Source organism: Sciurus vulgaris, assembly GCF_902686455.1.
Source record: "Sciurus vulgaris genome assembly, chromosome: 2".
In the NCBI taxonomy this organism is placed as follows: Eukaryota; Metazoa; Chordata; class Mammalia; order Rodentia; family Sciuridae; genus Sciurus; species Sciurus vulgaris.
Window position 1 is genome coordinate 174,575,122 of NC_136462.1, and position 19,113 is coordinate 174,594,234.

Here is a 19,113-nt window from a genome sequence, read left to right on the forward strand (position 1 = left end):
GCCAGCATATCGACGCCTTTTTTGAGTGCAGATTGCTCACTGTCAGGCGTCTGTCATCCGCCATTTGCCTGCCTCTCGCCTGTCCATCGCCTGCCTTACACCTATCCATCAGCCAACGCACGAGGTTCACCTCCTGATCTTCCAACAACAGTCAGCAAACTGATCACCAACCATCAGTGGAGCACCAGCTGCCTCCTGTCGCCTGGAAGTTCTCTGTCACAGTACCTGCAGGTTTGATTACACGTGGCTGCCGCCATTTTGAGACAACAGCCAGGCCCTGTAGGACCCCTGGCCGGACTGACTGCGCCCCGTCTCCAGGATACCTCAGCCCAACCGATCACTCCCTGCCTCTGGGGCCCTCACATCAACTGACTACTCCCTGCCACCAGGACCCCCAGACCAACTGACTGCGCCCTATCACCGGGACCCCAGACCGACTGATTGCACCCGGCCTCCAGGATCCCACAACCACATCAAACACACCCGACCTCCAGGACCCCTGCTGGACCAACCACATCTTGTCTCCAGGACCTCCAACTGACCACATCCACCCCTGAGCTGCAGCTCCCCATTTGCCAACACATTTTGAAGCCAGAGGGGCAATCTTGGATAATCCTGGAAGCTGTAGCTCCGATCTTTGGGTGGGGCAAATCCCATCCTGTGACGCCTGCTGGAGGCTTGAAGCTCATTGTCAGGTACCTCTCATGCATTAGGCTACTGAACACTGGGAGGTTTCATTAGTATATGTCTTGTTATACTGTAGATTTTCTTTTTTCTCCTTTTTAAAAAATTTAAGTTTTTATTTGTTTACTTTTCTTGCTCTCTTTTCCTTTTATTTACCTGTTCCCTCAGAGTCTCTTTCTCCCTTTTTTGCATGCTAACATCCGATTTCTTTTGATTACACTCTCACCCTTTCTATTTTCTAGAACGTGTGTATATTCTTTTCTTATCCCATTAACAGCCACATTCTACATCCCTCTGCATCCTCTTTCTCCTCCATTAGAAACTGCAGACCTTATTGCAAACCTGTTTGTTTTACCGAAGATAATATTTGAACTCATTTTGTTTACTATGACAATTTTGTTATTGTCCCCATAGGGGCTATTTGGTCTAGGATTGCATAGTGTCTGACTTGGGCACTGCTAATATTGATCTCCCCTTAAAGAAAGGGTTTTGGAAACGTATAGGGCCACTATAAGCCTATAGGGGGAAATCTGCAATACCCCAGATCTACACTGTTAGAGGGGAAGATACATGAACAACATGGAAAAACAAGGGAAGAAAATGATCCAAACAAATCTAGATTCTATATTAATAGAAACCAATGACAGTATGTTAGAAGAAATGTCAGAAAAGGACTTCAGATTATACATGATTAAGATGATTTGCGAAGCAAAGGATGAGATAAGAGAGCAAATGCAGGCAATGAATGATAATACCGATAGGCTGAAAGAGCACCTGCAGGAAGCAAAAGATCATTTCAACAAAGAAATAGAGCTTCTCAAAAAAAAAAAACAAACGGAAACCCTTGAAATGAAGGAGACAATAAACCAATGAAAAACTCAATGGACAGCATCACCAAAAGACTATACCACTTAGAAGACAGAATCTCAGACAATGAAGACAAAATATTGAATCTTGAAAATAAAGTTGCCCAAATGGAGAAGATGGTAAGAAATCATGAACAGAATCTCCAAGAACTATGGGACATCATGAAAAGACCAAATTTAAGAATTATTGGGATTGAGGAAGGCACAGAGATACAAACCAAAGGAATGAACAACCTATTCAATGAAATAATATCAGAAAATTTCCCAAACCTGAAGAATGAAATGGAAAATCAAATGCAAGAGGCTTACAGAACACCAAATGCACAAAATCACAACAGATCCACATCAAGGCACATTATAATGAAAATGCCTAACATTCAAAATAAAGATAGGATTTTGAAGGCCATGAGAGAAAAGCATCAGATTACATATAGGGGGAGACCAGTACGGATAGCAACCGATTTCTAAACTCAGACTCTAAAAGCTAGAAGGGCCTGGAACAACGTATTTCAAGCTCTGAAAGAACATGGTTGCCAACCAAGAATCCTATACCCAGCAAAACTAACCTTCAGATTTGAAGATGAAATAAAATCCTTTCATGAAAAACAAAAGTTAATTTACAAATAGAAAGCCTGCACTACAGAATGTTCTCAACAAATATTCCATGAGGAGGAAATGAAAAACAACAATGTAGGTCGGCAAAGGGAGGAACTACCTTAGAGAAAAACCACTCAAAGGAGAAACCAAGCCAATTTAAAAACCAAAAATAAGCCAAATGACTGGGAATACAAATCATATCTCAATAATAACCCTGAACATTTTAATGGACTAAACTCATCAATCCAAAGACATAGACTGGCAGAATGGATTAAAAAGAAAGACCCAACAATATGCTGCCTGCAAGAGACTCATCTCATAGAAAGACATCCACAGACTAAAGGTGAAAGGATGGGAAAAACCTACCACACACATGGACTCAGTAAAAAAGCGGAGGTTTCCATCCTTATATCACATAAAGTGGACTTCAAGCCCAAGTTAGTCAGAAGGGATAAAGAATGACATTTCATACTGCTTAAGGGAACCATAATCAGGAAGACATAACGATAGTAAATATTTATGCCCCAAACAATGGCGTATCCCTGTACATCAAACAAATCCTTCTCAATTTCAGGAATCACATAGACCACAACACAATAATTCTGGGTGACTTTAACGCACCGCTGTCACCACTAGATAGATCTTCCAAACAAAATCCAACCAAAGAAACCATAGAACTCAATAACACAATCAATAACCTAGACTTAATAGACATATATATAATATTCCATCCATCAACAAGCGGATTCACTTTCTTCTCAGCAGCACATGGAACCTTCTCGAAAATAGACCACATGTTATGCCACAAAGCAGCCCTTAGGAAATGCAGAAAAATAGAGATACTGCTTTGTGTTCTCTCAGATCATAATGGACTGAGAGTAGAAATCAATAACAAAATAAAAAAGAGAAATTACTCCAACATCTGGAGACTAAATAATATGCTATTGAATGAAACATGGATAACAGAAAACATCAGGGAGGAGATTAAAAAATTCTTAGAGGTCAATGAGAACGACGATACAACATATCCAAATCTCTGGGACACTATGAAGGCGGTACTAAGAGGAAAATTCATTGCATGGAGCGCATTCCAAGAAAACAATGAAAAGTCAATAACTAAATGACCTAACATTACAGCTCAAAGCCCTAGAAAACAGAATAACAGCAAAAGTAGTAGAAGACAGGAAATAATTAAAATCAGAGCTGAAATCAATGAAATTGAAACAAAAGAAACTATTCAAAAGATTGACAAAACAAAAAGTTGGTTCTTTGAGAAAGTAAACAAAATCGACAAACCCTTGGCCACACTAAGAGGAGGGAGAACACTCAAATTACTAAAATACCTGATGCAAAAGGAAATATCACAACAAACACCACTGAGTTACAGAACATAATGAGAAGCTACTTTGAAAATCTGTATTCCAACAAAATAGAAAGTACCGAAGACATTGACAAATTTCTAGAGACATACGCTCCTCCCAAACTGAACCAGGAGGACATACACAATTTAAACAGATCAGTATCAAGCAATGAAATAGAAGAAGCCATTAAAAATCTACAATCCAAGAAAAGCCCAGGACCAGACAGATTCTCAGCTGAGTTCTACAAGACCTTCAAAGAAGAACTCATTCCAATACTTCTCAAAGTATTCCAGGAAATAGAAAAGGAGGGTACCCTACCGAACTCATTCTATGAAGCTAATATCACCTTCATACCCAAACCAGGAAAAGACACATCAAGGAAAGAAAATTTTAGACCAATATCCTTGATGAATATAGTTGCAGAGATCCTTAATAAAATATTGGCAAACTGTATCCAAAAACATATTAAGAAAATTGTGCACCACAATCAAGTGGGGTTCATCCCTGGAATGCAAGGATGGTTCAACATTCGTAAATCAATAAACGTAATCCATCATGTCAATAGACTTAAGGATAAGAATCATATGGTTATTTCAATTGACACAGAAAAAGCGTTCAACAAAATACAACACCCCTTCATGCTTAAAACACTAGAAAAAATAGGGATAGTAGGAACATACCTGAACATTGTAAAGGTTATTTATGTTAAGCCCATGACCAACATCATTCTTAATGGAGGAAAAACTGAAACCATTCCCTTTAGAAACGGGAACAAGACAGGGATGTCCTCTTTTACCACTTCTATTCAACATTGTCCTCGAAACTCTAGCCAGAGCAATTAGGCAGACCAAAGAAATTAAAGGGATACAATAGGAAAAGAGGAACTTAAGCTGTCACTATTTACGGATGACATGATTCTATATTTAGAGGATCCAAAATCCTCCTCCAGAAAACTTCTAGACCTCATCAATGAATTCAGCAAAATAGCAGGCTATAAAATCAACACGCATAAATCTACAGCATTTTTATATGCAAGCGACAAAACAGCTGAAAGGGAAATGAGGAAAACAACCCCATTTGCAATAGCCTCAAAAAAAATAAAATACTTGGAAATCAATCTAACCAAAGAGGTAAAAGATCTCTACAATGAAATCTACAAAACATTGAAGAAAGAAATTAAGGAAGACCTTAGAAGATGGAAAGATCTCCCATGTTCTTGGATAGGAAGAATTAATATTGTCAAAATGGCCATACTACCAAAAGTGCTATGCAGATTCAATGCAATTCCAATTAAAATCCCAATGATGTACCTTAGAGAAATAGAGCAAGCAATCATGAAATTCATCTAGAAGAATAAGAAACCCAGAATAGCTAAAACAATCCTTAGCAGGAAGAATGAAACGGGGTATCGCAATACCAGAACGTCAACTATACTACAAAGCAATAGTAACAAAAACAGCATGGTATTGGCACCAAAATAGACAGGTAGATCAGTGGTACAGAATAGAGGACATGGACACAAACCCAAATAAATACAATTTTCTAATACTAGACAAAGGTGCCAAAAATATGCAATGGAGAAAAGATAGCCTCTTCAACAAATGGTGCTGGGAAAACTGGAAATCCATATGCAACTGAATGAAACTAAACCCCTATCTCTCACCCTGCACAAAAATCAACTCACAATGGATCAAGGACCTTGGAATCAGACCAGAGACCCTCCATCTTATAGAAGAAAAAGTAGGTCCAAATCTTCACCTTGTTGGCTTAGGATCAGACTTCCTTAACAGGACTCCCATAGCACAAGAAATAAAAGCAAGAATCAATAACTGGGACAGATTCAAACTTCATAGCTTTCTCTCAGCAAAGGAAACTATCAGCAATGCGAAGAGAGAGCCTACAGAGTCGGAAAATATCTTTGCCACTCATACTTCAGATTGAGCACTAATTTCCAGAATATATAAAGAACTCAAAAAACTCTACACGAAGAATACAAATAACCCAATCAACAAATGGGCTAAGGAAATGAACAGACACTTCACAGAAGATGTACAAGCAATCAACAGATATATGAAAAAATGCTCAACATCTCTAGTAATAAGAGAAATGCAAATCAAAACTACCCTAAGATTCCATCTCACCCCAATTAGAATGGCGATTATCAAGAACACAAGCAACAATAGGTGTTGGCGAGGATGTGGGGAAAGGGGTACACTCATACATTGCTGGTGGGGTTGCAAATTAGTGCAGCCACTCTGGAAAGCAGTGTGGAGATTCCTTAGAAAACTTGGAATGGACCCTCCATTTGACCCATCTATCCCACTCCTCGGCCTATACCCAAAGGACTTAAAATCAGCATACTACAGAGATACAGCCACATCAATGTTCATAGCAGCTCAATTCACAATAGCCAGACTGTGGAACCAACCTAGATGCCCTTCAGTTGATGAATGGATAAAGAAACTGTGGTATATATATACAATGGAATATTACTCAGCTATAAAGAATAATAAAATTATGGCATTTGCAGGCAAATGGATGAAATTGGAGAATATCATGCTAAGTGAGATAAGCCAATCTCAAAAATCCAAAAGACGAATGATCTCACTGATAAGGGGATGATGACACATAATGGGAGGTCGGAGGGGGGCAAGAATGGAGGAAGGAGCGACTGTATAGAGGGAAAAGAGAGGTGGGAAGGGTGGGGGGGGGAGGAAAAAATAACGGAATGAATCAAACATCATTACTCTATGTAAATGTATGAATATGCAAATGGTATGCTGTTATTCCAGAACAAACAGAAACAACATGTATCCCATTTGTTTACAATAAAAATAAATTGAAATTAAAAATGAAAGTAAAGGTGAAGGGTAGAAGTGTGTGGTTATTAAAGGATAACACTAGGGATCCTCATGGTGTGGGCACTGTTCAGGATCTTATTATGATAGATATAGACATAGCACAAATTAGTACAAACAAGTGGAGAAATCTGAATAAGATTGGTGAGTTCTGTCAATGTCCATAGTGTTTGTAATATGATATTATAGTTACATATAACTAATGTATAGTTGTGATATTATATGGCAAATTATAGCCATGGTGGGAAACTGGATACACAAAGTATCTCTGTTATTTCATAGAACTACCTATGAATCTATAATTACCTTAATAAAATTTTATTTAAGAAAAAATGTTTTAAAATTCAAAAAATAAAATGGTACACTAGAAAATACCTACTTAGTAAGAGGTCAGAAAAAGAACATGAGACATCTAGAAAACAAATAGTAAAGTGGCACATAAATCCAGCCATAGCCATGGGAACATTGAATGTATTATACTCCAGTTAAGAGGCAGAGATTGACAGACTAGATGTTTTTTTAAAATTAAGGTCCATCTCTGTATTGCCTACAAGAGACATAGTTTAGATTCTAAGACATAAGATTGTGGAAAAAAGATATCTTTTTTTCCTTTATTTTTAAATCTTTTTTCCCGTATTTTTATTGGTACATTATAGTTGTACATAATAGTGGGATTTATTATATATTCATACATGCACACAGTATAATAATATGATTTGATTGACCAGTATCATTTTCCAGTATTTTCTCTTTCCCTTCCACCTCCTTCCCCCTGATCCTTTTCCTCTACTGATCTTCAGTTTTCATGAAATTCACTCCCCAATTTTCTTTTCCTTTTTCCTCTCTAGCTTCCACATAGAAAACATAACGACCCTTGATTTTTCTGAGTTTGGCTTATTTCACTTAACATAATGTTTTCAAGTTCCATCATTTGGAAAAAGATATCTTAAAAACAGTATGCATAAGATAACTGCTGCTATCAAACAAAATAAATTTTAAGACAAAAAATTGCTGGAGATAAAGAGGGACATTTTATAATAAAATGGTTACATAGTATTTACATTATATTCAGTATTACAATTAATCCAGAGGTAATTTCAAGTATATAGGAGGATGTGCATAGGTCATATTAAATACTACAGTTTTATAACAGATTTTAAGCATCCATAGATTTTGGTATTAGTGGTTGGAGTGGGATTTTGGAACTAATCCCCCTCAGATATTGAGGGGCAACTGAACAATAATAGTTGAGAAATTCAATTTCTCACTCTCAGTAATGACTTAAACGAGACAGAAAATCACCAAGCACATATAAGAATTGAATACTATCACCAACTTGAACAGACTCACATTTATAGAACACTACCTAATGACTGTAGAATATACATTTCTCTTTTTTTGAGCACACATGGAACATTCCCCAAGGCATACCATATTCTAAGCAAAAGGTTGATGAAAAGTTGGGAGTTTATTTATTTATTTAGTGATCCTGGGGATTGAACCCAGGGGCACTGTACCCTGTACCACTGAGCTACATTCCCCAGCCCCCCCCCCCTTTTTTTTTTTTTTGGAGACAAGGTCTCACTAAATTGCTCATGGTCTTGTTAAGTTATATAAACTAACCTCAAACTTGTGATCCTCCTGCCTTAGCTTTCTGAGCAGCTGGAATTATAGGGGTGATTCACAACACTCAGTTAATGGTGAAAAGTTTTTTCAAGGGCAAAAAAAGTAACATTTTAGGCTTGCTATTTATAAAACCTAAATATAAGAACTAAAATTCTTAGAAAACATGGGAGTACATCTGTATGTCCTCATATTTGACAATAGATTCTTAGATGTAATACCAAAAAGCACAAGTGACAAGAGATGAATCAAGATAAAAAACAAAGATAAGAACAAAAGATAAATCAAATTTCATCAAATTTAAGTTTTTTATGCATCAAAGGACATTATCAAAAAAGTAAAAAGACAACCTACAAAATGGGAGAAAATATTTGCAAATCATGTATCTGAAAAGGGCTTAGCGTCCAGAATATGTTAAGAATTCTTAAAACTCAACAACAGAAAGACAGTTCAGTTTTAAAATAGATGAAGGACTTGAACACCATTCTCCCTCCAAAGAAGATGTACAAATAAAGTAAGCATGTGAAAAGAGGTTCAACATCATTAGTCATTAGGGAAACAAAAATCAAAACCACAATGACTAGGCAAGAGGCTAGAGCTGGAAGAGCTTGAATTCACACCCAGCCTGGGCAACACAGTAAGACCCTCTCAAAACACACACGTGCCTCACAACCACTAGGCCCTTGGTTCAATCCCCAGCACCACACACACACACACACACGCGTGCGCACATATACCACTTCACATCCATGAAGATAAGTATTAAAAAAACAAAAAAAAAGCACAGGCGTGGGGAGGCTGAAGCAGGAGGATCACGAGTTCAAAGCTAGCCTCAGCAACTTAGCAAGGCCCCAAGAACTTAGCAAGACCCTGTCTCTAAATTTAAAAACATTTTAAAAAAAGGCGGGGGGGCGGGTGCTAGAGATGTGGCTCAGTGGTTAAGTGCTGTGGGCTTAATTCCTCAATTAAATAAAAAAAAAAAAAAGGTTGATGATGTGAAGACATTTGAACCTTCATGCATTGCTGTAATGATTGTAATGATGTAAAATGGTATAGCTTCAGTGAAAAACAATTTAGTTTTTCCTCAAAAAGTTAAACCATTTACTGCATGACTCAGCAATTCTACTCCTAAGAATATACCCAAAAGAATTGAAAACAGAGACTGAAACAAATCCTTGTGCATAAGTAATCTTAATAGCACTATTCATAATAGCTAAAGGTTGAAAGAACTCAAATGTCCATTAGCTGATAAATAGATAAAACATTGTGTGTCACAAGTGAGGAAATAATGGCATTCCAGCCATAAAAATAAAATGAAGTAAAATTAATACATGCTACAATGCGGACAGATCTCATATTATGGTAAGTGAAAGAAATCAGATGTAAAAGTCCTATAATTTATGATTTCATGTATACAAATTATCCACAGTGGCCAAATCTGTAGAATCAGAAAGCACATTGGTGGATACCAGGGGTAGGGGGAGAGAGTATATAAGGAGTAACTGCTTGATAGGTAGAGTTTTATTATACTTGGAATAAGGAAAACGTTTTGAACCCCTGTAGAGCTGGTGGTTGCATAACATTATGAATGTCTTAAACCCCACTTGTTTATTGACTTTAAGATGGTTAATTTTAGGATTTATTTTTTTATTTTTTATTTCCTTAGTAGCTATAATTATAGGCATGCATCATCATACCCAGCCATGGATGCATTTTTATTAAATCATATATTAACTTTTTTATTTGTATGGCAGACTGAACCCCATCATACTCTACAACTGACCTACACCCCCAGCCCTTTTTATTTCTTATTTTGAGACAGGATCTCACTAAGTTTCCTGAGGCTGCCCTTAAAATTTAGATACTCCTGCCTTAGCCTTCCGAGTTGCTGGGCTTACAGGTATGTGCCACAGTGCCTGGCTTATATCTGTTTTTTAAAAAAGATTAAGAAAGCCTAAAGTAGTTTTTTCTTGAATACTTTTTATTTATAAGAAACAGATAATGGGGGCTGGGGTTGTGGCTCAGTGGTACAGCACTTGTCTAGCATGTGTGAAGCACTGGGTTTGATTCTCAGCACCACATATCAATAAATAAAATGAAGGTCCATCAACAACTAAAAATATATTTAAATAAGAAAAAGAAACATGTGGTTTTATGGTTTGTAAACTGGAAATTGTAAAATACAGCATTATAGTTACTGGTCAGTCACTCTTTCTAAGCATTTTTTAAATAAAAGTAGAATACTAACTTCCGGGAACGATAATGGTGTGGTATTGTCCAGGAATAGAAACCAACCTAAGAAGAATATGACTACCAAACATGCCTTGAGAAAGGATGCTGCAGCTCATCTAGCTGTGGTAGTGTTTTAAACTCCAGTCTACATAAGAATCCAAATCTCATCTAGTCTGCCTTAAAACCATTTTAGTGAGAAGTCCTATTGGTGATAAAATAATAGATCTTCTTGCCATTGCTTATATTTTTTGTTATTTGTTTTGTTTTTATAAACTGATGAGGTGGTTTGAAATTAAGGCAACAGATTGCAGAACCTGTGAATTACATTGGGAAAACAGTGATTTTTATGTAAATGAGTTGGAAATGCCAAGATCTAGCAGTACATTCATTATAACTTCCATTTCTCCTCTTCATTCCCACAAGAAGCAATTACTTTTACATTCGTAAGACCTCATTATTATTACTAGAATAATGAATATGTAGTTCTTTTTCTGCCAGGTAGTGTGGACTCATAAGCATACACCATCCAGCCCCCAGGATCACTGAGGCACATGTCTCTTCTCTTTGATGACAGCACTACCTCTAATGTTTCATGTTTGTATCTCGGTTCAGAATTCTGCAAGGGTTCATTGGTGGTACATCCAGGGCAAGCATCCCTACAGGGTATCATTCTCACAGCACTGCACTGGCCTCACTTCAAGTTGACCTAACTAAATTGATGGCTTCTGTTGGACAGGATATGATTTCCAGTTCCTGCCTCTGGAGGTCAGGTTAGCAGACCCCTTGACACAAAGCTTAGCAGTGCATGTGGACAAACTCCCTGAGAAAGGGGCACTTTGGTTTGATAGAATCTTTTCCGGAGGCTTGGTCTTTATTGAGACTTCTTTTATGTTATTTATTCCTTATATTTAATATGTAACTTCCTCCCACAAGTGTAAGCATGCACACACACACGTATATTAAAACCTCAATATTTTTGTCTATCTCTTAGAGGGTTTATTTGCTTGGTTTTGGTACTAGGATTGAATCCAGGGGTACTTTATCACTGAGCTATATCCTCAGCCCTTTTTATTTTATTTTATTTTGAGACAGGGTCTCACTAATTTGCTGAGGCTGACCTTGAACTTGAAATCCTCCTCCCTCAACCTCCCAAGTAATGGGATTATAGGTGGTGCCACAATGTCCATCCCTCTTAGAGTTTTTAGACTCTTCAATTTCTATTATTTTGTCCTCCTGAAGATCATTTGAAGACAATAGGATAGGCATTTTCCTATTGAAAGATGAGATCGTTGAGATATAGTTGGGACAAGTATGACATTTAGCTGGTGACATCATGGAAACAAGCATCTAGACTTACACCTTGCATAGATGTTTAAGCTCTTATTTCCTAGGATGAAAGATATTTTACCAAACCCTGTTTGTCTAGAAGGGAGATTTCTTAGGGATTAAAGTACAGTCATCTTTCTTTTTTTTAACATTTAAAAAAGTATTTTTATTAGTTGTTGATGGACCTATTTTATTTACTTACTCACATGTGGTGCTGAGAATCACATGTGCCTCAGACATGCTGGGAAAGCACTCTACCACTGAGCCACAACCCCAGCCCCCAAGTCTTGACCATAGCAAGGGTCATCAAATGTGCCCTTGTCCACAGTGTAAAAGTTAAAAGCTAAGTTTCGTGTAACTGTAATTTTCTTATAGCTCTACAACATATGTGCTGTATATATTTGGTAAAATACTCCTTAGCTACATCCCCCTTCCTAAGAAGATCTGAGTGTAGGAAAAAGGAAATTGTGTGTTTTGAGTAAAAACTCACTTAAAGCAAAAATGGCCGAAGATTCAAAACTAATTAGTATCTATTATTTACATTTGGCAGTTCTCAGAGAAGAAATTCCATGTGATAAAGTGATTCTTTGCAGCTATTGACTTTTTGGTATAAGATATGAGGATATGATAAAAAACTAAAGGTTCAATTAAATTATAAAAGGTATTTAAAGGTTGTAAAAGTTTTAAAAGAAACTGGCAAAGGATTTTATATGTGAATGAGTTGATAAATTTAGGACTTTTATAGGAGCTAAGAGTATACCAAAGATAGATTAATGTTGTTATAAAAATTATGTTCCTTGGTTCAGAGCTCTTATACAAACTGAATGTTTTTTGTCTTGTTAATTTCACTTTGTATTTACCTTGGAAAACTTTGTAACCATTGCTTATTAGTGTTTTGCATAAATACTACTTCTAACTAAACAACCTGAGTTAAAAATAATAAACCATCACCTACAAGACAAATAGTAAATACTGCTAACTCCCAATACTAGTGTTGATCCCAATTAAATAAATGGGGTAACTGTAAAAATTATAGACATTAATGGTAAGACTGGTGGAACTGGCCTGCTGAATGTTCAAAGACCAAACTCAAGGAAGTAAAAGAGCTAAGGAGAAAAGCCAATATTTTGGCCCTTGCCTATAAGGTCAACCAGGACCCAGGAATGACAGGACCCTTCTAAGGGCCCTGCAATTCTGATGAGTCACCCAACCTCCCAATTAGGGATTCTAAGGACCCTCAAGAACTAGAAACAAACCTTTGTATATTCTGCAAAGAAGAGGGTCGTTGGAGAGTGAAAATGTCCCTGATGCTTCCAAGGGAAGTCATGTATGGTAAGACCTTACTAGTAGATAAGAACAAGGTCAATTTTTGACCAACTTGGCCTAATGAAACAACTGGCAGGAAAGTATAAGCAAAGGACAAAATGCTTTTGTCCTTTTAAATGTAACTTGATATGCATTTGTATCAGGCCTACCAAAAGTGGATAAAGGTTATTGAGAAAAGGTCTTACACATGAGTATCTGATAACTCTCAAAATAGACTGCTAAAGTCATAAATTTATCCTGAGTTGTCTGATCTGGCAGACCATGCTTTTAAACAAATTCATATCCTGAGATGTACAAACAGATAAAAACTATTAAAGCTTACTTACTTAGCCCCATCTAGCTATTATCACTATTAGGACCTCTCATAACTATACTTCTTCTCTTATTGATCAGCCCTTGCCTTTTAATCTCCTAAGAAAGTTTGTATCTTCCAGATTACAACAATTCCATATTAAGAGGATGACAAGGCAAGGATTCTAACACATTCCAACAATGAGACCAATCTCTCTTTGTCCCTATTAGATGAGGCAGGAAGAGACCTCAGATCCCTGGTAAGGTAGGGACAACATCCCATATCAGCCTGAAATAGATACAGAAGACAGAACTTTTCCCCTTCTGCACCCCTTAAGAATAAGGGATCAAAGCCTGGGGTGGGAGGCAACATAGGAATTTGGGATAAAAAGAGGTCTCAAAGGAAACATCCATAAGCAATTGAGATGCAGAAAGCACTCAGGAACAGTTCTAACTTCTGAGCTACATGTCCTTGGCCTCCCTTGTAAAATAAGGAAAATGCACAAGCACAAGAAAAACTGGCACAAAATTTATGGGGCTCCTTATAAAATGAATATACACAATCACAAGAGAAATAACACAAAGTTGTGTAGTTCCACCTTAGCTCCACTTCTAGTCCAGCTTCTAACACCAGCTCTTTATAAATATTAACAAACCATACCAATAGGTCACTATCTCTCCTTCTGGAGATAGCCTGCATTCTCCCTAAAATGCATATTCCTTGCTTTACCCCAAAAGCATCTCTCTTGAGATTGCCCCATTCTCCTTTGACTATGTATCTACTTTCCTAAATAAACTTCTTTCTATGCCTCTTGGGGAGGGGAGATATTAGAGACTGGAAATTTTAAGTAATGATAAGACTTAGGTTTCAGATACAGCCAGTCACCATCTCAGTGTGTCAACAGCATAAATATAATATTCCTCTGAGAACTAACAAAAACACTAAAGACCTGTGTATAATTTTTAAAATTTTCTATGCATAAAAAAAGTGGAAGTTTTATTTTCTTGGCAAGGTTGTGTTCTGTTCTGATTTTGGTAGTAGTCATAGTTATAATTCAGTTATCAGTCTTTGGTCTTAATAAGCAGGCTTAACTTCTATTAGGAATCAAAATAACAAGGGAAGTTCTAGTGAGGTGTGATAAGTCACTTTATCACTAAAGCTTATCACCTAAATGAGTCAGGTTTCATTTATAAAATTTTAACTTTATAGCGATCATTAAGTATTACCAAGCAAAACAGAAAACAGAAATAGTCCCCTTTTTAATATTTAAAAAACATTAGCTGTTTTCTGGTTATGAAAGTAATACAAGAAAGGCAGTGAAGCAAATAGGCTAAGAACACTGACTTTGGAGTTGGCTAAAAGCCCTGGCTGTGGAATTGGAGGGGCCCCAGCTCCTGTACATAGTTGACCAGGTATGACTGTGTGACAAAATACTCTGAGCTTTAATTTCCTTATGTATAAAACAGGAAGAAATTGTAGTATCCATAAAAGTTTGATGTGAGGATTTAAATAAAATAATGCTAGTAAAATTATTAGAACAGAGCCTGACTTGATAAAAGGTGTTAAAAAAGAAGAGAATAAAACCATAAGCCACTGTTAGCATTTTATATGTTGACTTTCAGGGTTTTCTCTGCCTATATACACATAATGCACAGATATACACACACACATTTATATTTGCAAAATGGGTTTCATATTTTATATGAAATTTTTGTTTCATTTTCTCACATCTTTTTCTCTTGACATTAAAATTTACTAAAAACATCTGTTTTCATGACTCCATAATATAGTAACATATGATGTAATTATTTGATCATCTTTTTTGTGAGATATCTAAGCAGGGTATTGTTTTGTTTGGGTGGTTATTTGTTGTTTTGCAGTTTGTTTGGTACTGGGGATTGAACCCAGGGGCACTTTAGCACTGAGTGACATCCCCAGTTCTTTATATTTTCTATTTTCAGACATGATCTTGTTAAGTTGCTTAGGGCACTGCTGTATTGCTGAGGGTGGCTTACAACTTGGGATGCTCCTGCCTTAGCCTTCTAAAATTCCTCACTGGTATTATAGACATAAGCCACTGCTCCAGGTCTAAGTTTTTTTTTTTTTTTTTTTTGTGGTTTTTTTTTTTTTTTTTTTTTTTTGCTATTATAAATATTATGAATTTCAGAGTTGAGTTATTAAGTTAAAGGCTAAAGAGTTTGAAAAATCTCAAGACTTTTTTTCTTTTTGCACTTCTTTGAGGTTGAACATTTTTGTGTTTATTGATCACTGGCATTATTTCAATTAAATGTCTTAATGAATGAATGCAAGTTGAAGACCTCTAGTCTCTGGAATAGTGCCAGGTAAGTAAGCACATAGTAAATACGTGGTACAATGAATGAATGTCTGTCATACTTGTTTCAAATGGAATCCAGCATTAGAAAACTTTTGCCTCACAGGGGCTGGGGAGATAGCTCAGTCGGTAGAGTGCTTGCCTTGCATGCACAAGGTCCTGGGTTTGATCCCCAGCACTGCAAAAAAAAAAAAAAAAAAAAAGAGAAAACTTTTGCCTCTATACATGTATGCTATCTTGGTTCTTAGTCTTTATACCTAATTATTTTCCATTCTTTTCTTCCCCTACAGTTTATCCATGAGCTCAGATTTCCCACATTACAACTTCAGGATGCCTAATATTGGATTCCAGAATCTGCCTCTCAACATATATATTGTGGTTTTTGGCACTGCTATATTTGTCTTCATCCTTAGTTTACTCTTCTGTTGCTACTTGATTAGGTAATTTTCATTTTATGTTACTTCAGAATATGTTAAACAGTCAAGTTTCTACCCTCAGGTTTTAAAATATTTAAAATCAAATGTGATAATGGCAAATTTTCTTGAAGTTAATATGTTTAATGCTTTAATCTTCTCTGTGTTGGTAATCGGTAATATACCTTTATGCAGTCTTCAGCCCTATTTACTGACAAGTCTTTTGTAGGAGAAAATTAGCTTTGTTAATTTTTCTATCCATATGAGCACCTGGTTCAGATATACTTGTATCATTGTCTGTCTCCATAAAATCTACTTTCACAGGGATTTCAAATTGCTTTTTTAAAAAATATTTTTTAGTTGTAAATGGACATAATACGTTTATTTTCTTTATTTATTTTTATGTGGTGCTTAGGATTGAACCCAGTGCCTCACATGTGCCAGGCAAGCACTGTGCCACTGAACCACAACTACAGCCCCCTTCAAATTGCTTTTTGATATATCATACATTCATGGAGTATAAATTCCCATTCTTGTCGCTGTACATGATATGGTGTTTCACTGGTCATGTATTCATATATATACATAGGAAAATTATGTCCGATTCATTCTACTGGCCCATGCTGGTCTTGAGCTTGCAATCCTCCTACCTCAACCTCCACAATCACTGAGATTACAGGCATGCACCATCAGCTAACCTGTTTTTGTTGTTGTTGTTGTTTTTAAAGATAGAATCCAGCCAGTTGTGGAGGAATTGTGAGAAAGGATAAATCATGGATGTTCAAAGAGACAAACCTAAGAAATACAGTGATAATAGTCCTAAACAGAATACCTTCTCCTAAAACAGAGATGAGGGTAATTATAGAGAATAATTACTCATATAAGTCAGTAAGTCTTGGAATGAGAGTTTACAAATGTGGCAACCCTCTTTTTTTTTTTTTTTTTTTCCTGTGAAATAGAAAATAACACAAATGAAAATGATGGGGAGGTGTTGCATGCCTGTAATCCCAACTACTCGGGAGGCTAAGGCAGGCAATTGTAAATTTGAGACCAGCCTCAGCAACTTAGACCCTGTCTCAAGATTAAAAATTAAAAGGCTGGGGATGTAGGTCAGTGGTAGAGCACCCCTGAGGGAAGGAGGTAGGGAGAAAGAAGAGGAAGGAAGGACAGGGAGGAGAGGGAAGGAGGAAGGAGAGAAGAGGGAGGAAAAAGAAAAGAAAATGATGGGGAGAATGTGGTACTGTTGAACTTGTAGAGTGCCAAGGGTTTGAAACAGCCACTGCATGGAAGCTTAGGATTCTGAGCATAAACACGTAGAAGAATTAGAGAACAGAGTGTAGTGTCAGGCTAAGAATGGAGACCACCAGTTTATAGTGGCCGTAAGCTACATGGTTTTATCATTTTCTCCAGCAGTGTTCCGCATTGTTAATCATGCCCTCATACATACTTTTTAAGGTATTTATTTAGTAGTGTAAACTAAAATATTAATTAGTGGGACTTAAATGAGTAATCAATAAGGGGAAGTTAATTTGAGAATTTCCTAGAATGGATGAAATTTGAGCCACAGATTGAAGAAATGGAAACATTAATTGATCCCTCTTTGTGGGTAGAAGTAACAAGTTCTTTTTTGGAAAAATATTCAGATCCAATGGAAAGATTTACTTAATAAGCAAAAGGAAGTTACAAATCAAGCCTCATTTTAATGAATTTTAAGAGTTTGTCTCTTTTGTGTATATGAAAATGTATTGTACACTATTTTTAGTAAAGAAGCAGACAAAAACCAGTAAGCATATAGATGATTTGAATTATATTATCAAAAAAATATAGAAACAATTCCATTTACAATATCATCCAAAAGAATAAAATTCCTGGAAATAAAGAGGTAAAATGTATACCAAAACTAAAAGGCATTGCTAAAAAATTAAGGAAGACTAAATGGAAAGACATCCCAAGTTCATGGATTAGAAGACAATATTACTAAGGTTGTAGTATTCTTCAGAGCTGTTAATTCAGTGCAATTCCTATTAAAATTACAATGACCTTTTTTTCAGAAATGGAAAAATCAATCCTCAGATTCATTTGGAACCGTGAGGGGCTCCAAATAGTCAAAGTAATATTGAAGAAAAATAGAAAGATTAATCTATCCTGATTTCAAAACTTCCTGCAGTAATCAATACATTGTGGTATTGGCATAAAGATAGAAATATAGCCAGGTGCTGTGGCACATGCCTGTAATCCCAGTGGCTCAGGAGACTGAGGCAGGAGGATTACAAGTTCAAAGCCAGTCTCAGCAACTTAGTGAGTCACTTAACAACTCAGTGAGACCCTTTCTCTAATAAAATATTTTTAAAAGGTCAGGGGATATCGCTCAGTAGTTAAGCACCCCTGGGTTCAATACCCATTACCAAAAAAAAAAAAAAAAAGAAAAGAAAAAAAAGAATAGAATTGAGAGTCCATAAATAAACCTAAACATCTACAATAAGAATGCCAAAATCATTCAGTGGGTAAGGAATTGTCTTTTAAACCAGCTGAGACAGCTGGATAGTCACATGCAGAAGACTAAGGTTGAACCCCTGCTTCATACAATAGTTTTTAAAATTACTCCAAATGGACCTAAATATTAAGAAGTAAAACTATGAAATTCTTAAATATGGGGGAAATATTCATGACTTCAGATTGGCAGTGGGTTCTTAGATTTGGTACAAAAAGTACAAAGCAGCCAAAGGAAAAAAAATTGGGAGTTGTAAAAAATTTAAAAGGTAAGGCCCAGTAATTGGGGAGGCTTAAGCAGGAGGGTTATTTGAGCTCAGGAGTTCAAGACTAGCCTGGAAAACATAACATCATCTCCTAAAAAATAATTATTATACTAAAGGACATTATCAAGAAACCAAAGGGCTGGTGGGGAGTAAAACAGTGAAGCTACTGTAGAAAAGAACTTGTCAGTTCCTTATAATATTAAATAGAATTATCATATGACCTAGTATTTTCATTCCTTGGTGGATACCTAAGACAAATGAAAAGATGTGTCCACACAGAAACTTGTATAGGACTTTTTTGTTTGGTTGGTTTTGTTTTGGGTACCAGGAATTGAACCCAGGGGAGCTTAACCACTGAACCATATCCCCAATTCTTTTTATTTTTTATTTTGAGACAGGGTCTCACTAAGTTGCTGAGGCTGGCCTCAAACTTGCAGCCCTCCTACC

At 36.5% G+C, this 19,113-nt stretch overlaps 1 protein-coding gene across 2 annotated transcripts in view; it reads left to right on the forward strand.

Moving 5' to 3' along the window:
• RNF24 (ring finger protein 24) overlaps positions 1 to 19,113 on the forward strand; it is an 85,362-nt gene that overhangs the window by 48,806 nt on the left and 17,443 nt on the right. For both annotated transcript variants that reach the window (XM_079127881.1, XM_079127882.1), the window contains one exon: positions 15,788 to 15,937. In XM_079127881.1, coding sequence (XP_078984007.1) covers positions 15,788 to 15,937 — 150 coding nt within the window. The remainder of the gene's footprint in view (positions 1 to 15,787; positions 15,938 to 19,113) is intronic.